Consider the following 24,034-nt stretch of genomic DNA (forward strand, 5'->3'; position numbering starts at 1 on the left):
GATGGGGGGGCAGCTGCCCCTCCCTGCTCCCCTTGGCTATGATCATGGTTTTAATGGCTTTAGGACTGTGCACTCTCCTTCCCCCCTGGGGGAGGGGGGATCTAAAGTTGCTCTTAATAATAAACCAATTTTTTTGTCTGATCCAAATATGGGAGACTGCAGCTTGTATAAACCAAACTCTCTTTCTTGACTCAATAAACGTTTCCTACCTGTATGGAGTTGTCATCAAATTTTTCTGTACCAACTTCTGTCACACTTAACTGCAGACGATAGAGCTTTGGTTTATCTCTTGAGTCAGAGCCATCTGCAAGTAAGAACAAGTTATTTTGTTTGCAAAAGTAATTAAAGCATGTAATTTTTTTAAAAAATGAATATACACAAGGACATTGCATAACAAAACACCATTGCTAGAATTCCAAAGCATATTTCAATTAAACTTTAAAACAGTATTTATTTCAGTAATTATGTTTATGTTATTATACATAAATCCAGGAGGTCTTCAAATAACGAACACTATAAACATATAAAGACATACTAGCACTGGGAAATTTGAGATAATACAGGAAGAAACATTAAATATACTGGATGACATCCAACTAAGTCACACTTAAAGTAGACACAACGAAATCAATCAAGTTAAGTTAAATCCCTTTATTTCAACTGGTCTACTCTGAACTAGATATCATTACCTGGTTGTCTCAAATTAAGTGATGCTTGGAGTATACCATTTAAATCAATGGACTTCAGGTGGTTTCAACGTGCCTACCCTGAGTATAAGTTGGTATGATAGAATCCAATTGTTTTCCTTACCACAATTTCCAATTTGTATATACAGTATATTGTACATATTGTAAACTGCCTTGTGATCTTTGAATGAAGGGCAGTACAAAATGTAAATACATACATACATTTTAAAGAGTACAAACAAAATGTTTTAAGAAGTGCTGCCTCCCACTGCCCCAAAAAAGAAACATTGGGTTTGTGCACTAAATTATCCCTGAATTTATCTTTCAGTAGCTGCTGATGTGCATATTTCCCTTCCTTAGGATTTATGGATAAAGGCCAAGTTAGAAATATCATAAATAAACAAATAAAATATTCCATTTAGTGGATTTTCTTTTTTTTTAATGTTCTTCGCATTTTAATATATTACTGTTCATGGTTTCTCAGTTTACACACTAACTGCATATAAGTAGTGGTGATGTGCACCATACATCCGAACTTGGCTGCTGGGGAGAATTGTACACATATCTAAAAGTGTAATTCATGGATCAATTATCCTGAGAGACTGTCAGAAGTATTTTGAGGCTATTGGTACAGGTGAAAAGAAATGTAGCAGAGGGGTGCTTCTAGCAACACAACAGGCCAGATCCTTACCTCCTTACCCCCCTGGCAGGCCAAATTTGACAGGTGGGCAATCAATTGACATTGGGCTTTAAAATCAGGCTTGTTGGGACTTCAAAGCTAGCGCAGCAAGATTTGAAAGCCCTGCTGCTGTTTGTAAGCAGCTTTCTAACAGCCCCTATGCTCCTGTTTGACAGAGCTCAAACAGCTCTGTCTGTGTCTGTGTGTGTGTGTGCGCGCGCACGTGCATGAGAGAGAGAGAGAGAGCCCTTTGTGAAAGTTAGAAATCCCATGTGCAGGCAATGATTTCAAAAGAAAGCTGTCTTTTGAAAGCATTGCCTGTGCGCAAGTAGCCATTGTTTGCAAAAGGCACTGCTTTTAACACCCTCTATGCCCATTTGAAGCTCAAACTGGTGGGGGACAGTATCTGAAAGCCCTTGAAAAAGGGATAAATATGCAGTGCAGAAATACTTTACTTCTCTCTATGCTGTGCAGCCAATACAAGATTAAATCCTGTCCTTCCACCCACTGCCTGACACCACCAGTGATCCCAGCAGATGGTTGGGTGAAAACAGCATGGCATTCCAAATGCTACTGTGGGCCAGAGGTTCCCCACCCCTGATGTAGCATTGTCCCATACATGTTGAATCCCATACATTGTCCCATACATGTGAGCATTCACTGGATTCCACTGAACATTCACACCAACCATATAGTTACATAATAAAGCAGTATTCATTAAGAACAATCCTGATTAATTCCAGTTTAGCGAAGTAATATTAAGATGCTCTTATGTTTATCTATTCTTGCTGAAGCACTTACACAAGTAGCTGCTTCAACATGAGACTTTGTTTCAGTTATTAAGCAGAGTTCTCACTCTTACTGCATTCAATGCATAAGCATAAGCAACAATATGTACTAATTAAGCAGTCACAGGAGGCAGTGGAGAGATCACAAAGATCTGCCCAGATAAAACCTACATTAAAAGAAGAACTTTTAATATAAATGCTGAATTTCCCTTAAGAGAAACAAACACGTTTAACCTGATTATATAAAAGGTAGTTCAATATCATTTTATGTACACATTTTAGGTACTTGGAGGAAGGGCAGTGTGTGTGTGTGTGTGTGTGTGTGTGTGTAGGATTTCTACTTGTAAGAGCAACAGCAAAACTAAGGACCATTGTTCCTTCTAATGCTGAATTACTCAGTCCCAGTGCACCAACATCACTATAGCCAAAATAGGCTCACTGAGCAATAAGAGGGAAATAACAGCAGGCTTGGATCAATCCCAAGGTATGCACTAGTACAAAAAAAATGAGGGGCGGGAACCAATGGAGGCAATTCCGTTTTTTAAAAGGTTTCAAATATAACTGTGCTATCATGTAGCACATGCCGGACGTACCCTGCTCCCTTACTGTATAAGGGTGCTATTAAACTAAGTTTTACTCAGAATTGACCCATTGAAATCAATGTCCATGAGTTTGTCCGGTAATTTCAACAGGTCTACTCTGAGTAAAACTTAGTTGAATGCTACCTATAATGTTCAGACCAGAGGTCATGTGGCAGGCTTTCAAAAGCTATTGCACAAGCTCTTGGTGGTGAAGGGATGACAGAAACAGGAAGGAAAATGAGAGATGCGGAAAATTATTTTTAAATCATTTAGCTGGGCTATAATAAGCTTTTATCTACTGTCAGCTTGTGGTGTGCTATGCAATTGTTTGAGGAAAGAGCAAACCAAAAGACAACAAACTGAGGAGCTGGAGGCAGGAGATTTTTTAAAAGGAGAGAATGTAATAAGAAAATGTTGTTTAAAAGCAGCAGTGAATGACAACCTGATCTGGTTGGAGACACAGGACAGGAAAAAGGGGAGGTTTATCTCTCCTTTCTCCATACTTTTCCTCACCCATGAAAGTCACCCCACAACTGCTATTTGTGCTCATGATAACTTTCCTGGGGCAAATGAGGGGGAAGGACAATATACACTGAAGAAACAGCCTAAGTGGGGAGAAGGGTTCGTTCATGCCATGGTCCTCATCATTGCTCAATAGGCAGTTCCTACTTAGGTGACAGCCGGGTGTGTGAATCATTCTTCCAGCTGTATATTTAATCATTACATTGGAGAAAGGGAGGGTTGTTGTTGTTTTGCACATTTCACATTCCACCTTCCCACTGGAGCCCCAGCACCAAATGCCAAAATGTTACAGAGGGTTCCCAACACAACATCAAAGACGTCAGAAAAACAATAACCAAAAATACGAAATAAGTCATTCATCATAAAACACCCTTATAATACAGAAGATCAATCAGCAGCAGGTGACAATGAGCTGCATATTGTGTGGCTCATTACAGTTCTCACCCCTCAACAAAAGCCTGGGCACAGAGCTGTGTCTTCACCAAGCGACAAAAAGCAAGCAGTGCTGGTGTTGGACATACCTCTAAGGGGAGGGCATTCCAGAGACAGGGCGCTGTTGCAAAGAGGGTCATTTATTCTTATTACAGTGGTACCTTGGGTTCTCGAACTTAATCCGTTCCAGGAGTCCATTCAGCTCCCAAAACTGTTCAAAAACCAAGGCACAGCTTCCAATTGGCTGCAGGAGCGTTGGACATTTGGCTTCCGAAAAACGTTTGCAAACCGGAGCACTTACTTCTGGGTTTGCAGCTTACAGGAGCCAATTTGTTCAGGAGCCAAGCCATTCGAGTACCAAGGAGCCATTGTATACTGCATTGCAGGGTCTTACTGGGCTGATTGCTGCTTCAATGTGCTGGCTATTGTGATGTTATTTGTTGCTTTTAACTTAAATGTTTTAAATTATGTGCTTATATGTTGCAGTTGTATGTTGCTCAGTCTATATACACTTCCCACCTTGTGAGGAAATTTTTGTGAAAGGCGGAGTATAAATTTATTACAAAATATAAACAAACAAACATTTACTCCTATAGAAAATTAGTAGGACTTGCTCCAGAACAGACAGGCATAAGATTACAAAAGGGGTAGCTAACATTGTGTCCTCCACCTGACCACTGGTCATGCTGACTTGGGTTGATAAGAACTGTAGTCCAACAATATCTGGCGGGCACCATGTTGGTTACCCCAGATTATGCTGTAAAGAAAAACAAAGCCATTCCTATGATGTGTTGTTACAAAACACTCTTTGGAAAAGAGCTTCTAAACAGCGAAGTGCTATATTTTGCCACAGTAATGCTCCAATTTTAGAAATGCACTGCTGCATAAAATTAATTAGAAGCATAATGAATGATTACAACATAAGTCAAATTGCCCAACTGGGATTGACACAGTGCTACTCAAATACAAAAAAGGTTGCAATTAACTTTTGGTTTTTTAAAAAATGTCTTTTTATAAGAAGTACATATAGTCGTGCATACAACTCTTCAGGTAGGATAAGATTAGTACGTTAACAGCTTTCTGGACCTCCATTTTTCCCCTTAAAAAGGTAAATAACATAAGGGAAGAGTATGCTAATGAACTGAGAGGCTTTAAATTATTTACTTGTATTCAGGTACAAATAACATTCAACCAAAGCTTTGCATTTGTTTAAACTTAACAGCTAAACTACTCTTAGCTATTGGGAAAACTCTTCAGATATGTAAGTGACACAAAATATTAACATGGCTTTTTAATTATTAAAGTTGTTTGTACTAAATTGATCATGCTAAATTGGCTCTCCATCAATTTAAATCAGTGAAATTGTTCCAAGTGAAATTTCAGAGTGTCCTGCCCCCCCCCCCCGGCAAAAAAACCACCACCTCATTTCACTGCAATATGGTGAACCTGACTGCCAGCATAGAGAGAAAATATATGGAAGCATGGAATAGCAAGTCTGGAAGGGAGGGAGTGGGGTAAAAGAATCACAGATGGCGGCGGTGGGGGGGGGGGGACAAAAAGAATGCATGGCACTGAGAAAGTGGATGGAGAAAAGTTTTTCTCCTCTCATAAAACTAGAACTCATGGATAGCTCAGTTGGGTACAGCATGGTGCTGGTAATGCCAAGGTGGCAGGTTCAGTCCCCGTATGGGACAGCTACATGTTTCTGCATTGCAGGGGGTTGGACTAGATGACCCTCAGGGTCCCTTCCAACTTGACAATTCTATGATTCTAACATCCAAACAAGCTGAATGTTGGAAGACTTAGGACAGATTAAAAAGCATTTCTTCATGCAGCGCATAGCCAAACTATGATGCTTGTTCCTCGATCCAGGAGGCAGTGATAGTCACCAACATGGATGGCTTTAAAAGAGGAACAGACAAATTCATGTAGCAGATCCACAGATGAATCTGCCACTCTAGCTAGTTTGTTGAGGCCCTTCCAAATATCTGTGAACCCAGTAGAACCTCTGTAAACCATGAGGTTCTACAGCACCACTGCAGCCCATGGAGAAAGGTAAAAGATAACAATAACTGTCTTAATGGAGAAGACCTCAGTCTGCACTGTGCAGAAAAGCAAGCAGCAGCTGAATAAGCAGGGTGCAGTGGTGAAGAGAAGGAGCAGGTCCAGGGGACTCTTGCCAGTAGGCTTTCTGCTGGGATGTGGACCTTAAGCAATGTCCAACCATGCAGATACCTGACACCAGCCCTAGAACTGATGGCAACACAGGCTGACCTGTTCACACAGCAGATGTACCTCTCCTCAGCAACCTGGACATACAAGCATACACCCCTTCCCCCAGCACAACCAGTAAAGTGGAAACTAGAGAGGGACATGGGAGAGGCATACCTCCCATACACTAGCACATTACCTCTGGCCATTCTACTTTTAAAAAGGCTAGATGATAGCATTAGAAGTAGATAAAAGCTCCCTCTTCTGCAGGCCTTGCATTTTCAAGAAGCACGACAATCTATTTTATTAACCCAATGAAATTGAAGCAGAGCATTTCCTTCACCATGACTATGTGTTTGTCTGCACCCAATTGTTATCTCCAGCAGTCCTGCAGGTCTGACTGTGGGAAGCCCATCCCTATGCTCAACATGATGAGCGTTACAAGACCCTATGCTCAACAAGATGAGTGTCACTTACCATCGTGGTTCCCCTTTGTCTCTTTCACTCTCTATCCAACAGCCTTCCCAGGAACATCCACTTGGTGCCATCCTTATGGTTTTTTGACACCAGGTGAAGACCTCTGTTCACCTAGGCCTTTATATACACTGGCCCTCTCAGTTTTTAAATCTGCGTTTCTAACTTTGGGGCTCTGACAAGTTTCTTTTTTCTTATATTCAAGTTTCTTTTATTTTTCATTTAGTTTTTTATTACTTGTTTATTGTAAACCTCCCTGAGGGCTTTATATTATGGCTACAAATCTTGTTAATAAATAAAATTTGAAAAGTAGGCTGTGCTCCCAGACAGAGGCTAAGGAACAGCAGGTGCCCTGGACAAAAGCTGAGCCAGAAATGAGCCTTCTCTCCAGAACTAACAACTGTTATAGCCCTGACAACTGACCTGAAGAGGAATTATCTACTGCAAGCTCTTTACTAGCTCAACAATAACTGAGAATTATCAGGAGCTTTCTTATTTTTACTTATGAACAGATGACCTAAATAAGGGCCAGGGAAACTTGTGACATGCTGGTTGGAGCCAATGTGAGCTGGGAGCCCAACGATATGGGGGGGGGGGCCGTAAATTGCCCACTCATGAATTAAAGCTTAATAGAACTGCCAATGCAATGACATCTTGGAAACTACAGACAACTCTTGACAATTCCACATTATAAAGATGTATATAAAATTATGTGACCTACTTAAGAGAACTCAAGAGCTTTAGGGCTTTTCCTGTACCACCAAAAAGGATTCATGCATTATTTTAAAAGTGGTTTAAAAAAGCAAGAATTGACAGAACAGGCATTAAATATTCTTCATAATGGATTGAATACCTTAGTAGCAGTAAGAAAACAGTCTGCTGCTTTAACTGAGATTAAGCCTAAGAGTTTACATTTTCTGCTGGTACACAAATACATTCTCTCCCCACCCACAGTACAAGTTTATGAAAACACTGCAGCTGGCAGCCAACTTACAGAAATGGGTGATATTTCAGAAGAAGCAGCAGCAACACTACTATATTTCAAACACCATGTTTAACTAAGTATATTACCATTGTTTCTCTTTTGCAAAAAACAAAAACAGATTAGCTACCAACATAACTGGGAAACAAAGGATTCATAAACATTTTTCATTAACAACCGTTACAAAAGAAATCGTGTTCATTCTCTACAGACACACATACACTGCCGCTTGCTCAAACTAAAACTCTAGGTAGTCAAAGAAAAACAACATCATCTTCTGATTTGTGAAAGAGGTTTCTAATTGCAATTAGAAATGTAAAGCATATTGTTCAAGTTATTGGCCACAAGCCAACTGCATGAATATGCAGTAATGGGCTGCTACATGTGTATAACCTTGATCAGAGAATTTTTAACAATGCTCATCCACTTATTTGGGAGACGGCAGCTTCCTGGAAGCTGAATCCAGCCCATGCTATCCAGTCCCAGATTATAAACTGTCAGTTATCTCAGTGGATGGTACATGTGCATGTAGAAACTGAACTTAGATGTGTGATCCCAAACCCTCACCACAAGACCCTGCTAGATATACGAGTACCCAAATTTTACAAAAGTACCAATATTGATGTATGTGGCCTCCCGGTGATATTGTTTAGAGCATACTAGGGATTTTAAAAAAGTTTAATTTTGAATTATTCCTTTCCTCCACACCTGAAGCTATAGAGTAGAAATAGGGTTAGATCTGAGCTTCTGTTCATTAAGGAAGAAAAATGCAAGATCCGTTTTCAAAACTAACAAAAGCCTTTTTTTGTTAGCACAGATTTTAGTGACTAGTGAGAAAGAACAGTATTAAATAACAGCATTACCTTCATAAGTGTGATAGTTGAAGTAGGCAAAGTGATTCCTTCTCCCTGGGATTAGAAAACACATGCACAGGACCCAGGTGAAGGCAGCATCAGCAGAACAGATACCATGCAGAACATGCGGAAGAGGGCAGAGAAAAGAAAAGATAGGAAAGAGTGAAACTGTAAGCCAACAACACTTACTCAATTTAAAAGGATGAAGTGCTTTTAACGCTTTCAACTTTAAATACTGCACAGAATATAGAGACATTGGTGTTGTGGATGGATTAATACGATTGTTAAGTAGTTGGCAGCAAGCTGCTAGAAGAAAGCACAGAAAAATCACCAAGCAAAGTGGAAAGGCCATCATTAGCTGTACACAAACTAAAACCTTAATTCATATAAGACTTCCATTTTAATTTAGAAATATTGTGTCTTCCATTCATTCACTGTCTATGGGTGGATGTACTGGGGTACCATCATACCCATTACAAACGCACAGAATATGATGCCAAGGTACGTCCACTCACAACTCTGCTTTCAAATATTAAGTAAAGCTGGAATTAAATGGCAGAGTAGCAGTCTCCCAATATGTTGTCATGTGAGATATTTTCCCTACATCCAGACAATCTGTGTGCAAATACAATCATGTGCACTATCACATATGCTGGAGGTTAAGTTTTATTTTGTTGCCAGTATATGAACTGGGCACCCCACATTATAACTGGTTGCTGTACAAAACCTCCACATGTATTATCCCCATATGAAAGATAGTGCAAATGAAGCAGCAGCCCTCAGTATCTTGCACATTCAAAACTGCATATTCCTTCTGGAAAGAAGAGTTCTTGTTGGAAACACTGTGACTGCCTCAACCCTCCTCTCCCATACCTTAATTTCAGACAAATGAAAGTGAATAATAGTGAAAGAACCACAAGAAAAAATATCCTCTTTTAGGAAGAGATCTATATGCATAGTAAGATTCACTGACAGGAGGCTGGAGCAAAACATGTTTTCAAAGGATAAAGAACTGCTCCCTATGGTTCTCAAGCGGAGGCAAACTATATGAAAATCAGAATACACTTGACACATACTCTTAAAGGATTAGAACAGTGGTACTACTTTTGTTGTATTTACCATATTCTACTTGTGACCAGTGGCGTAGCGTGGGGGTGCAGGGGGGGCCGGCCGCACCGGGCGCAACATCTGGGGGGGGGCGTTCGCGCTCGCAGCTCTCTGCCCCTACTAAAATCCACGGGTTAGGGGGCGCAAATTACTTGCCTTGCCCCGGGTGCTGACAACCCACGCTACGCCACTGCTTGTGACACAAAAGCCACATAACAAATAACTCCAAGTATAAAGATCACATTTCATATTATCATAAAATTCGAGCTACAATCCAGAACTCCAAACCATATGTGTTTACAATGACACAGGCTAGTTTCAATATTTTCTGATTACATCCTTCGGCATAACCTGAATCTAGTTCTACAACAGAACATTTGCATACATGGCTGATAGGTGGTGAGACTCCAAAAGTCTACTAGTCACAATTACTACACTGGAAAACCATTGGCCCATCACTGCAGACATTTCTGTGTGCTTTGTTTTCCACACTGTAAACCCAGAATATATTTTCCACCTGCGGTTTATATATAGTGGCATGCTTATTTATATGCCACCCTTAATTATAATATTTTCAGATTGGCTTACAAATAAATCTCATGATAAAACAGCAAAAAGCAGCAGGTAAAAGCAGCACAAAACAGTGCAGATAAGACTGAGAATTGAAAAGGAAATAAAAATTTTTGCCTAGTGCTGACAAATTATCAGAATAGGAACCAAGCCAAGTCTCCCTAGGGAGAGCATTCCACATGCAGGGTGAAACCAGTGAATAGCATTTTTTAAAAAAGCTTTCTTTTTGTGCTTCCCTGCTACACCAAATTTTGTGTTATTTTAAAAGAACAGAAATCAAGCATACAGTAAAAACTGATATACTAAACAGTTTATGTGCTCTGTATTGTCAGCATATTCAAGGAAAGTTATTAGAATAAAGTCTTGATTTAGAAATATAATTTTAGTGAAATCTCAGTTAACAAGCTAGGGACAGCAGACATAGCACCATTTTAACTTAACATGCATCATGTGACATAGGGAAGCCTAAGAATTAGTGATGGCCTAAGGTTTACGCAAGGGACGCGGGTGGCACTGTGGTCTAAACCACTGAGCTTAGGGCTTGCTGATCAGAAGGTCGGCAGTTCGAATCCCCGCGACGAGGTGAGCTTCCGTTGTTCGGTCCCAGCTCCTGCCAACCTAGCACACAGTGCAAGTAGATAAATAGGTACCGCTCCGACAGGAAGGTAAACGGCGTATCTGTGCGCTGCTCTGGTTCGGCAGAAGCGGCTTAGTCATATTGGCCACATGACCCGGAAGCTGTCTCCGGACAAACGTCGGCTCCCTCGGCCAGTAAAGCAAGATGAGCGCCGCAACCCCAGAGTCGTCCGCGACTGGACTTAATGGTCAGGGGTCCCTTTACCTTTTGTAAGGTTTACCCAATGAGACTTAGGCTTGAACAAGAATGTGAACCCAGGTCTAACAACAACACTATTCATGATGCAACACTGGCTCTCAGGCAACAATAAGCCGTAAGCTGTACACTAGTGCAGCACAAGAGAACTACTGCGTTGTGTCACCAGGAATTAATTAAATTACAGGAATTAATTAAATTACATGAACCTAAACTACTCACCCACAGAAAAGTCTGTCAACACTATGCCTGCAGGATTCATTGTTTTGGCTTTACCTCCACCACAGCAAGTCATTCTGCCACATCTCTGCATTTGGCGCAACTGGATCAATCACTCCTGATGCACAGAGCTATGTGCCTTTAGAAGTAGCTGCCCATTAACACTGTGAATGAATCACTGAATTCCCTCCTTCTTATAAGGCTTGTTCTAATCAGCAGTTATTACTATTACAATTATTATTTGTCCTCTGAGGACAAATAGTTATCTTACACATTGTAAAAGTAAACCTTTGCCAATGTAAGAGTGGATTTGTGCCCCCAATTTTAAATCTGAAAATCCTTAAATCAAATAGTATCAGCTTTGTAAGTCATATACTCTTCTGCGCTCTGCACTTATCTGTTGCCAAGTCTATATTAGCCAGGTCATATAAGTTTATATCTTGATCATAAGGAACCCCATGCTTCTTGTGGCTTTTGGACTTGTGGGGGTGCAAAGGTGAGAAGGCAAGGGTGGAGGAGCTGGCTTTGGCTGTTCATATTCCTAAAAAACCTGGGGGAAACTTGCAGCATTCCTTAATATGAAGCATTTGCCTATAAATGCTGTTAAAAGCTATTTTTTCCAAATACTGGTTAGAGAAGATTTGCTTTCACAGACTGGTATTAGCCTTTGTGAGAACAGTGTGAGCAGCTGGTAGAAATACGATACAGAAATAAGGACAGTAGCTTATACAGAAATAAGGACAGTAGCTTATAGAAAGGGCTGTAATATATAGGAAGCACTGTAGCATCAGTGGTTGAGCACCTGCTTTGCATGCAGAGGGTCCCAGGTTCAATTCCTGGCATTTCCAGGTAGGACTGGGGGGAAATTCCTGATCCGAAACCTTGCAGAGCTGTTGCCAGTCAGTGGAGACATTCCTGAGCTATATTGACCATTGGACTGACTAAGTACAGTGGTACCTTGGTTTACAAACTTAGTCCATTCCGGTAGTCCGTTTTAAACCGAAACCGTTCTTAAACCAAGACACGCTTTCCCTAATGAGGCCTCCCGCTGCCGGTGCCCTTCCACCGTTCGGATTCCGTTTTTAGACCGAGGTAAACCGGAACACGACTTTTGGTTTTGCAGAGTTAGTAAGCCGAATCGTTTGTAAACAAGACTGTTCTTAAACCGAGGTACCACTGTATAAGGCAGCTTCCTATGCTCCCATTACTAAAAACAACAGCTTAGATACAAATATGGCCAAATTTATGTAAAAGGTGCACTCCACTCTGGGAAGGACTATTCTGTTTAACTTATTCATCTTATTTTCGCCCTGCCCTTTATCATCTGGTCTCAGGGCAAATACATCATAAAAACTCATAAAAATACAAATGCTATATAATAAAATACCACATTAATAAAAGCACAGCATCAATAACATATTAAGCAGGCAATAAAAACATGAGAGTCAAAATCTCAACCCCTCCCAGAAATATTATACCTTACTCTAAAGTGTTGTGTAAGAAATGTGAAACAAAAGCCAAAAGATGTTGTTACGGAAGCAGACGCCTGAGATCCAACACAGAAGCTACTTATTACAGCACCCTGTGAATCCTTGTGCAAACCTTTTTTCCGTGGTGCAAATCTATCTTCATATACATTTATCTTTAATGTGGTACCTATGTATGCAATTTGAAACAAAACACTTCAAAAATGAAAATCTATGAAGTTTTATTCTAATGGAATATTGAAATATAAGTCTGTTATTTTCTTTACTATTATGTGTTTTTTTGTTACCTCGGTGATTTGATGGATGACTATATCAAACAAAGCCTCTTGCTTCAAAAACTATCTGATGAAGTTGCTTTATCCAACTTAGCCAAAATTACCCTTGACTAAGGATCCAGAAATCTTAAAACTTCGGTTGGAAACTGCAATCAAAATAACCCATCCCTACCAATTCTATTCTATAAAGCACAATAAATGGAGATAAAGTATTAGAGTCCATCAGGTGATTCAAAAAATGGATGAACATTATTGTAAAAGAAATTCTTACCGGGACTTAGTTCAACCAGATAAGGTAGCTTCTCTGGAGGAAGGGAAGAGCCATAACCAGACCCGTCAACTCTTTCCTTCCCCTTTAATGGCTTTCCATCAAATTGTTTCTTCAACTTCTTTGGAACATAATCAGGTGGTCGCCTTTTCAACTGAAAGACCAGTATCCCTAAACATAAAACCACAAACAAAACATCTGAGGTCTGTCCTGTCTTCAAGGTATAGATAAATTAAATTCATATTAAAGTGTACATTATTAACTATACTGATTTGACTGTGCTCTCCTAAACAGTAATTATCGAATTGAAAATTAGGATTAAATTTAAGGATTAAAGAACTATAATATTTTCGATTCAACATAATTTATTAATGTTCTCTAGAATCCAGTGCTCTAGAGTACATTAGATCATATTTTATATTCAAATGGATAGCCTTTTTCATTCTAAACAAACCACAATCAGTAAGCCAATAACAAGTCTTTGCAGCCCAGGGGCAGGAGAGAGGATCACAGGGAAAAAAACCTGCTTTCCTTTGCATCCTGCTGACTGAAGCCTCACCATTCACTGAGCAACACTACTGGATACAAAGCCTTGGGTACAAAGAATGGATTGTTGGAGCAAAACAAACCATGAACTCCTGGTTCAAATGTAATGCTAAGCCAGAGATCATGGTTTGTTTCCTCCCAGGTGAGCAGAAAGGAGCAAAGTGGAAGCGATTAACTTCTGCAATGTATGACTTTCCATCAGCCATTGTTTGGTGCTTCATGAATATACCTGGAGGAGCCTCGGGCTCATGACTCCTTTCTCCCCTCATGCATGTTTCAAATCCTGATTAACAAGATCATACAAACAATAGCCTGATCATTCAGACACTGAGGCAAACCATAACAGGATCAGACAACAGGGACTCATCCATGTCCAAGGGGAAAAACAAAGTGCACAAGTTTTAGGTTTAAGGCTAATAACCCACTCCTCCTCCTGGCTTGCTCACAGTGCCTTGCCAGTATGTGACCATTGGGTTTTATTACATATTATGAACAACTAAAATTACCTTTGTCACTTGGCCATTCCCTGAATATCTGAAGTGGGCACTCATCATCATCAAGAATAGATTCTTTAGCACCTTTATCATCAGAATGTTGAGCACCAGGAGGAAGCATGACCTACAGAAAAGATAAACTATGAGTTTGAACAGAGCAGTTACCCAAGGATAAACACTCAAAGGCCAAACCACCCTCTCCTCTCCTTTCTCCAAATGTAAGCAGTACATAATTCTGTTGGTACAAAATATACCATGCCATATTATTTGGGAGGGGGGAATACAAATAAAAATTTATTATTATATTACCTGTGCCCACTGCTCAACCAAAAGGTAGTAAGAATGCATGCTTTCAAGTTTTATGACTCTGATATTACAAAGTAGGTTGTGAAATTTTATGCCTGCATCACGGCTGGTAATATAGTATCACAGTGGCCCTGTGCAGCCATAATGAGAAATCATGGTTTTTCTGTTGTGGGAACAAGACTGCAGAAACCTTGGGCTCCCATGATCCTTTGTACAACAGAAGATGGAAAGTTTTCATTTTTTAATCAATCACCATTCCCCATTGCATCTTAATTTGATCAACTGCAATCTGTTATAAATGTGACTAGTTAACAAACCAGGATTATGAAACTACAATCTCATGTTAACTAATCATAGTTTGCCAAATTCAGATGTAATGGGGAAGGGTCACTTATTCAAATGCAAAAGCTCTCAATGCCTTCCTCCCTATCACAAGAAAGAAGGACTGAATGCCCAGGCTTTCTGTGAGACATTCACAGAACAGAAAACCATGGTTTCATGTTTACATTTAAACAAGACTAAACTCTGAAATATCTGCCAAGTTGTGTATCATGATCAAGAAGGTGTGGGGGAGACCATGGCTGACAATTTAGAAATGACACAAATAATTTTATATTATGACTTCTGCTTCAATATGCCAGAAAAAGATGTACACAAATACAATAATATGCTTCCACAAATCTAAGATTTGGCTAGATATACGGTATATGAATTCTACTACCAAATAATAAATCAAACCATAAATAAAAAGATTTTACTAACTAGCACGGAAAGGAAATCAGCACCCAAGTGACCACAATACAGAAGACCCTAACACCAGTCACCTCACTTCCGGTTACTCAGGGTTACAGTGAAATTAGTTTTTACCTGTGCATCTTCTTTTTGCTACACGATAGGCACCCTATTTTCCTTCCACCTTCACTTAGTAAAGGCAACAATTCAGAATGCTGCTAGACAGCAAACTTTCCTCTTTCCTGCCATAGTCAATATCGATATCAAGGAAAACCCTAGCTCCAGTGCCTACAGGCCTAAATTCAGGCTTCTTATAGGAATGAAACAGGCCTTGCAACTTTTAACAGAGAGAACTGTACTACTACAATTCAGGGTATCTACTAGATAGGAAAACCAGAAACTTTAGAGAAAATGGCACTGAAAGTGAAAAATAATTGGCTACACACACAAATCTTTAAAGAGATATCTGCTAATGATGTGCTGAAAAAAGTCAATCCATACTCAGGAATTTTTGTACTATGTTTTCAGAAGTCTGATAAATTATGTTCATAGTATGTAAGGTACTTCAAGGATTCAATCTTAGAATTGTCTGAGACTGTAACAAGAGTTCCTCTTGACGACCCATTTTAGCTTTTGCCCATACTGCAATGAGTTAGGTAACAACAACTTTAATCAACCGTCAAAATAAAGCCCACAGGGAAGTCTATCCATGCCAGTCAACAGGACTATACCACTTTTGCTCATGGTACTACAGCTGAATGTCAGCATGTGCTGACAATAACAGCTGTCTGAGGCTGTGGTGGCATCTGATTGGAACTTTAGGCCTTTTAGTCAAAACCTTAGTTTGCTTTAAAAACAGATGGAGAATACTATTCAGCACTGTTAGCTTTCACTAATTTCTGCTACTTTCTTCAGGGCAAGACGCCAAGCAAGTTAGCCAAGAACCCAACAGATAAAATCAATTGACAGGATAATAAAGTTATATGACGCTAAAACTAAGATTACAGCCCAACCATACCAACCCTAAGATCTGAAGAGCCTGAGGAACCAACTTATGTTGATACAGACAATAAATTATACATAAGCTGAGTGGGGAATCTCCCCACCAGAACATCATCATTTAAAAAACCCAAGCAGCAGGATTTTTTCAAGAACTATTTTCTTTAATCAATTTACTCACACGAGCAATACAGTAGTCCTTGGGGTTTTCCTTTTCGAGACCATACTTCTCCAGTGCTTCAATAACTGCAAAGTCTGCTGTATCTGTGGTAGATAGCAGGATTGTCTTGTATGGTATATTTGGTTTCAAACTGTCTGCATAAATCCTCAATGTACCACCTGAAAAATACATAATTTGTAACTTAAATTAAAAATATAATGAAATGTCACACAACCTAAGCACTTGAACTGATTTTCAGTATCCACTAAAACAGCAAAAAGAAGGAACTTAGGTATTTGTGTATTTATACTTCAAAAGCCCCTGCCCTGAAGTGTCCCCAGGAAGACTAATGGAAGCCAGCTCACATTCTGTAAGTTCCACCCATCCAATGAATATTATTGATTTACTCTAAATTCCCACCTGAATCTGGTCTGCCATCAGAGCTCCGGAACTCTTGCATTCTCTTTTCTAGCTTTTGCTGTCTCCGTCGTTTCATTACCACCTCTGGATTAGATATTGTTCGTGTGAAACTGGTCTCAGGCATATCTTTGTAGACCTCTGCGGCAAGGCGAGAATTCTCACTGCCAAGAGTAATTTAAGGTAATAATGAAATAGCTTATTTATTTCAGCACTTTTTATACCGCCTAACACCATAGTCTAAGATAGGCTGTATCCTTATAACCTTACTGTATAATAAATATTATTCAGTTAAATCTAACATACTTAAAATGACTGCTGAAATAAAAAGGTCTTTACTAGGAGCTGCAAGTTCAACAAAAAGGGGAGGGTGATTTCTCTAATCTCAGCTAGGAGGGAGTTCCACAGAGTTGGGCCCACAAGACTGAATGCACACTTCTTGTGGATACAAGCCATGGGGGACCACTAACAGTGACCCCCTTAAGACCTCAGTGACTGGTCAGGGATATAGGGAGTCAGGCACTCCTTAAGGTTTCCCAGATCCAATCTGTTAAAACATGTAAATTAAAACAAGAGCCTTGAATTTGACCTAGCAACATATGGTCAGTTTGAACCAAAAGTCTAGCTACAGTTTGTTTGCACAAGCTGGTGCTTCCAGAACAGGCTTGCAACTTGCTCTACAGCAGGCATAGGCAAACTCCGGCCCTCCAGATGTTTGGGACTACAATTCCCATCATCCCTGACCACTGGTCCCATTAGCTAGGGATGATGGGAATTGTAGTCCCAAACATCTGGAGGGCCGGAGTTTGTCATTCCTACTCTACAGAGTGCACTGCCATAATTGAGTCTTGAGGTGACCCATACATGAATCACTGTGGTCAGGCTTTTCCTGCCCCAAAACAGCTATAGTTGGTATACCAGCTGTAGCTGGTAAAAGGTACTCCTAGTTACTAAGGCTAACCAAGCCTCCAGTAACAAAGATGGATCCAGGGGCAACCCTAAACAATGAACCTGCTCTTGAAGCATACAAGTGCAGATCACTTAAAAGGTACAAAACAAGAAACATAAAACATACATAAAACACAACCTCCAACAATTCTATACCCTGTAGTAAATATCTACATGTTGGGGTAGAGCCAAACTTAAGTCTTCCATGAACAAAAGGGCTATTTCTATCCAGCAGAGGATTGATGACATGCTTACAGTATTAGGCATCTGTCATCTACAGAGGAAAAAAGTCTCTGCTGATTATAATCAAGGAGATTTAATATTCCCAACCTCCTTCAGAAAGCTTGAGATGGATTTCCCATAGTGTCCCAAATTCCATTTTTGCCTGTGCGCGTGCACACACACAAATATACATATACTACCTCAAAAAAGGAACCTACATAAAACCATCTTCTCTTTGTTGCTGTAACTACTGGCTTTAAACAGAAGAAAAGTAACACTAAACTGAATCTCCCCATTTGGGAGAAGTCATATTTGACCAGATGAAATGCATACATTCAATGGGCAATTTACAGAACCAGATAAAGGAATTTTGTCAAAATGAAAAGAGACATTCCTGAGGATCTGAAAACTGTGTTATTCAGGCCCATTCATATGTAGTGAAACAAGCATGCTTATCCTGGTGTGGTGGTCTGGTCTGGATTGGGAGTCCACACCAGTTTCTACTGAAAATCACTTTCTCTTGACTGCTTTTGCTTTTACTGGCGTCTACAGTGAAAAACACTGCCAGGATCAGGAACACATTCTGGATTGGGACCCTATGCCCACATTCCCCAAAATAGAAGTGACCAGGTTAAGCCTGATTGTTTACCTGTGCGTGTCTAATACAATATGTAGTTTGGCCGCATTTTTTTTAAAAAAGCATTAATGGTCACATTAGCCTGCCAATCTGCATTTCCCTCACACACTAGCTCTGGAAGAGAACAGTTAACTCATTCGCTCTGATTATGTAAACTACCTTTGGATGCAATTTATAACCCTTAAGTTATGTGACGGTATTCAATGAGAACTTGTATATACCAACCCTGAAGGAAGTACAATACAAAAACTATTCATATATTTTAAGAGACTTGTCTCCCCAAGTTAAAGTATTCATCTATGTACAGATTAGACATTGTACTATTTGATGCACTGATACTCACATATCATCCCCATGAAACAGCCCATCACCATCTAAAGCTTGCCGTGATGCTTCTTTATCCCGCCTCTTTTTCTCCTTCTTTTCTTTTTTTGATAAAGTCCGTTTGAAGTTCTGAATCACTCCTTCTTTCTCTTGTTTTTCAGGGCCATTGCTTTGAGCCTTCTGAAACAAACAGTGTTTAGTATTATGATCTACTGCAACTCTGACCACATTAATTTCCAAATAAAAACTTATTTCATCTTATTTGAAACATGATGCAGAGTCAGGCGACGTATTAGGATAGTCTGTCCTTGGAGGCAATGGATCCAATTGGTCTCCTGGCAGCCTGGGTGATCTTCTGGCTGATATGACTGGTGTTCCCATTGAAGCCCCGACTGAAGTGTGGAATATGCAAATAGCTCAGGCTGTTGATGTGTGTCCCTGAGAACTCTATCTGCTTGATAGCACCAGTTTGGCTCCTTGGTGTACACCAGAACTTAATGCAATAAAACAAGCTTCAATGCAAGAGGAGCGAATGCTGAATGCTCAGTATCAAGCCTACTGAGTGGCAGTGAAAGCAGCAAAGAAGACATACTTAGCTGCCTCCATTGCAGCCTCAGTGTGCTGTCCAGCAGAGCTTTTCCACGTAGCATGGTTCTTTTACAGCTTGGCCCAAAGCAATACGCAGAACTGATGGTGTCTCACTGTAATTTCTTTGCACAATGTTAAGGGTAAAATCACTTGCATCAACCAGGACCTCTGGAGTAATCTGACCAACTAGCCACCTCAGAAAGTGTCAGTTAAAAATTCATTGACTGTGAGCAATACTATGATATTTTAAGTTACTTTGTTGACTATGGAAGATACCCGAGAACCATTTCGCAATCAACTGCCTAGCCTCATCAGTCAAGTCAGTAGCTAGCAGAGTTGTGATCCCTGCTGGCTGCCCAGCAGTGACAATAAATCAGAGCAGACTGTCTGATGACACACACTAATAGGCTGTAGAATGTGAATATAATGGAGAAGTATTATCCAAAACTGTCATATGTACCCATAATACATTGCCAGATTTGTTGTTGCAAGCCCAAAGGCAATTTATGAAAACTCAAATGCATTTACAGTAGTGTCAAAAATATACAGTAATATTGCTTTCTTTTACCTTTGGAGGAAGTGCATCATTTTCATTCTTGAGTACAAATCTTCCTTCTCGATCATCTTTGTTCCAATTTAATTGTACAACTAAAGGTTTCTCGTCTATATCCAATCTTCTTTCTTCTTCAAAATATGAAATAAAGCATAACTAGTGGTTACTTACTATTGCAGTACATTGACTGTTAACTTATTAGCCAAACAACAAGATTTAATTTATCGCACTTCTAAAGCAGAAGACCATATCAGATCTTTCAAAGCAGTGGTAGCTGACATGGTACCCTCCAGATGTTGTATGTCAGCTCCCATCATTCCTACTCATTGGTCATGCTGGTTGGAGCTGATGGGAGCTGCAGTCCATAACATTTGGAGGATACCTGGTTAGCTGCCCTGTTTTAAAATCAGAGCAGAATATGAACCACTGGCAAACTGTGCCAACAGGCTACTCAGACGATACTAATATTTATTCATTTCAAAGTTCCTTCCATAAGTGAAAGGGGGGGCTCCTCTACGGCTCCTATTTTTTATTTTTTTAAACAACAGTTATTAAAGCCATATCCTCACTACCATTTCAGATAAATATTGCTCACACAGCCAGAGCTAGAAACTGACAGGTTAGCAATTACTTCATTTTTAAAGTCATCCTTCTGCTAAGAAGTAGCCTCTCAAGATATAGTTACAAAAACATATTTAGGAAATATCCAATTTAAATTCAAGAACATGTAATATAACTTTTTAAAATTCTGGATGTTCTGTTAGATTTTGTAAGACACTTTTGAACATCTCTATAAGAAATGGGGAATGTGGATTAAAATTTTATGGTAAGAGATTAAAATAAATTTGTAAGCCTGAAACAGCTTTTAAAACCAATAAAACAAAACAGCACTTTCGCTAGATCATGCTGACTCTCAATTCAGCTTCAGTTTACCAAGACATATCCAATCCACTACCAAATCAAAACACAAACTAGTTCATAGTCAATATTCGCATTCCTAAACCAGTCAAGAATGAAAGAAAATGGAGTGTCATAAACACAGTGATGATACCAAACTCCAGATATCCAGACATCAACATCTAACAGATTATAAAAAAAAAATTAAAAACAGTACTAGCAAGACAGAAGCCCAAAGCATTTTATGTCAAGGTTACTTCTTAAAAGCTGAAACAGTAGACACTTAACAGTTCCAACCAGTCAAGAATAAGCAGAACCCACAGAAAAGCAGATATGCACACAAAAAACACTTATTACAAGCAGCCCTAGAAAACCTAATGAAGTTCCTATCAGCTGGTATACAATGTTAGCATCAAATCCTGACATGAAGCCTGAAGAAAAACTTCAGTTTTTCTTTTCTAGAAAATTTGTATAATTTCCAAAAGAGAAATACACAAATGAGTAAAATACTTTAAAATAATTATGAAAGGCAGTGTCTGTACGCTATATGTAATGTACTGCTTGGTATATTACAGCCTGAAGAAAAAGATGTCAATGGAAGAGAGCATTAAGGAGTATTTCAGAGTTTGGCTTAACAATCTTCTACTGTTATTTCTAAGACAATGAATGATTATTCTGTTCAGATGTGCAATTCTGAGCTTTCTGTAGAAACCGTTTTCCTGCATGATTATATTAAGATTACACATTGTTTCTAGCAAGCAGGGTCCTGGAGAGAAATCAGTAGCGAGTGCAAATGAAAGAAAGTAGTTGTGTATATTGCTTAATACCAACTCTCTTTAAGAGGTGAGGTACCACATTCTGAGCCAGCTGAAATTTACAATCCATGTTCAAAAGCATTCTATTAATTAATCTTGAGAATACAATAATTCATATTATCATTACTGTGTGGACTAATAGCTGGCATCAGTTAATGAAAAATCATTCTACACTACTGTAAACCCAGCATTGTGGACATGCTTCTTTAAAAAACAAATCTCAGAACAAGTCTCCAAGCCTTCAAAAACCAATGCAAGATCTTCCTCTTCATTAAGGCATTGGGAGACTTTTTTCTGAGGCCACATCTTGAGGTCTTACATTTTGAATCTGAATTTTCTCATATTGTAATTTGTGAGTGTGTGTCTTTGTTATGTTTTTATGTTGCAAGTTTTCAATATGTCATTTTAACTGACAATTTTGTTGTCTCTAATCAATGTAACTGCCAAGGGAAACTGCCAAGCAATGTAGCTGCCAAGCAGTGATTGGAAATTACTTAATCTTCTAAGCCAAATTTTTCTCCCTCTCTCTCTGCAATTAATATAGATACAGTTTTAAGTTTTGAGTAGTCTCAAACTTAATACACTAACCTCCACTGACGTGCACTTCATAAAGTGAGTATTTAGGGGATGATAACATCCGCATATCCGGCCGAAATTTCTCCGCAAGTGTTTCTATCACATCCTGAGTTGTAGCAGTGCTAGACACACGGATACATTTTGTTGCAAAATTCCCAGCTGCTTTGTCTTGAAAATAAAATCTCATAACTCCATGGAATTCCAGATCCTGTAATGAAATAAAATAGAATCAATGACATCACTTGCTTTTTTATGTAATAATTTATTTCTATACATTTATCAATGATTTTGCCTCTCCAATACACCAAGTTATTCTTACATATTCAACACACTCCAAGAAAAAAAGTGTATGAGTGGAGAAAATAGTCTCTTATGTTTACTTTCCCTACAACTGGAAATAGCACATAACTGCCATAGCAAATAACTCTTCTTCATACCCATACCCTATATAAACTGGAGTGCTTTGATTTTAAATATGCTTAGTTCTGTATCAGAAACAGTTTAAACAAATAACTCCAAGTGAGCTGCATTTGAAATGTGACTACTGCAACGTTTTAAATTTTAGCACTTTTCATGAATAACATGTTTACTGATCCTAAAACAACATTTATCATGGTGAATGCATCACATTAAGATTCCACAACTGAATGATCTGTATCATAATAGTTCCAAATTACATCTTCTGCCCTATATATCTGCCTTTACCTTGAGATTTTCGTCAGAGGCTCTTTTTTCAAGTTTCCCCATGTGACATGAGGTGGTGTCAACCAGAGAAATGGCCTTCTTGGTGATGATCCCCACTTATGATGACCCCCCCCCCCGGGAGACTCAACTGGAGTCCGTGCTATAAAATTTCATGAATGAAATCTGAGTTATTTGAAAACAATACACAAGGTATATATAGACTTTATAGGCTGGTGTTTAAACACAGTGTATTAACTGCACCACTGCTTCAGGTTTTATTACAACTGGTTAATTGTATTATGATCATCCTAAGCTTCATAAACCATGAATAAGTACAGAAAGGAGAAAAAAACTTCAGGCAAATGCAGCAGGGTTATTTTTTATATTTTCAAAATTATGTATCCTAAAATATTTAGAATGTCCACCAAAAAAATTGTAATTATGAAAATAGATCCCTGCATTATTCCGCAATGCTAGAACCTTGTTACATGCTTTAGTACAATATCAGTCCATCTTAGTTCTCTCTCACACTCGGACTGCTACTGGCAACATCCCTTCACTTCTAGTATATTTCAAGTGGTTCTTTCTAGCTCATCTCTTAAAGGAGCATTACCCTCACAAAGCAGTCTATCTTCTTCAGACAGCCAAGGTACATGATCTGCAATAGCTGCATTCTTACATTAATGCACTATGCATTTATCAACTTGGGCTGATGTAACAACTGTACATGTAATAACTACATGGACAAATAAAGGCTAGTTGGAGTTCACCCAGTTCTTGTAACCTCTCAGTTCGATTACTATAATGTGTGGGTCTGCCTCTGAAAACAGTCCAGAATCTCTTCATTTGATCCAAACTAAGGTGGCCACATTATTTGAGCATGATCGATAAATACCATCCCTTTACACCAGTGCTTCATCATCTGCACTGGCTCCCAGTCCACTTCTGGGCTCAATTCAAAACTCCAGCTTTAACCTTTAGAGCCCTAAATTCAAGTTATCGAGGTAGTTGCCATGTGAAATTCTAGGGAATTATCTGGTAAAGGAAATGCGAGATAGTTCATATACATGCACAACATAGGACTTTCATTGTTTCACAGGAATGTTTATCGTAACTAGGATAATGATATCCTACTTAAACCCACAAGCATGTTGTGAACATCCAAATAC

The 24,034-nt window shown here is 39.2% G+C and overlaps 1 protein-coding gene across 50 annotated transcripts in view; it reads right to left on the reverse strand.

Moving 5' to 3' along the window:
* Positions 1 to 24,034, reverse strand: part of AFDN (afadin, adherens junction formation factor) — an 88,256-nt gene that overhangs the window by 45,461 nt on the left and 18,761 nt on the right. For 25 of the 50 annotated variants that reach the window (XM_083433996.1, XM_083433964.1, XM_083433992.1 and 22 more), the window contains exons 2-10: positions 22,194 to 22,389; positions 19,909 to 20,024; positions 18,772 to 18,932; positions 16,625 to 16,785; positions 16,226 to 16,383; positions 14,020 to 14,131; positions 12,971 to 13,138; positions 8,219 to 8,263; positions 210 to 304 (exon numbers count right to left, since the gene is read on the reverse strand). In XM_083433996.1, the coding sequence (XP_083290122.1) occupies positions 210 to 304; positions 8,219 to 8,263; positions 12,971 to 13,138; positions 14,020 to 14,131; positions 16,226 to 16,383; positions 16,625 to 16,785; positions 18,772 to 18,932; positions 19,909 to 20,024; positions 22,194 to 22,389 (1,212 nt within the window). The remainder of the gene's footprint in view (positions 1 to 209; positions 305 to 8,218; positions 8,264 to 12,970; positions 13,139 to 14,019; positions 14,132 to 16,225; positions 16,384 to 16,624; positions 16,786 to 18,771; positions 18,933 to 19,908; positions 20,025 to 22,193; positions 22,390 to 24,034) is intronic. The other 25 variants (XM_083434005.1, XM_083434001.1, XM_083433973.1 and 22 more) reach the window with 6 other exon arrangements.

Source organism: Podarcis tiliguerta, assembly GCF_965153285.1.
Source record: "Podarcis tiliguerta genome assembly, chromosome: 3".
Classification (NCBI taxonomy): domain Eukaryota; kingdom Metazoa; phylum Chordata; class Lepidosauria; order Squamata; family Lacertidae; genus Podarcis; species Podarcis tiliguerta.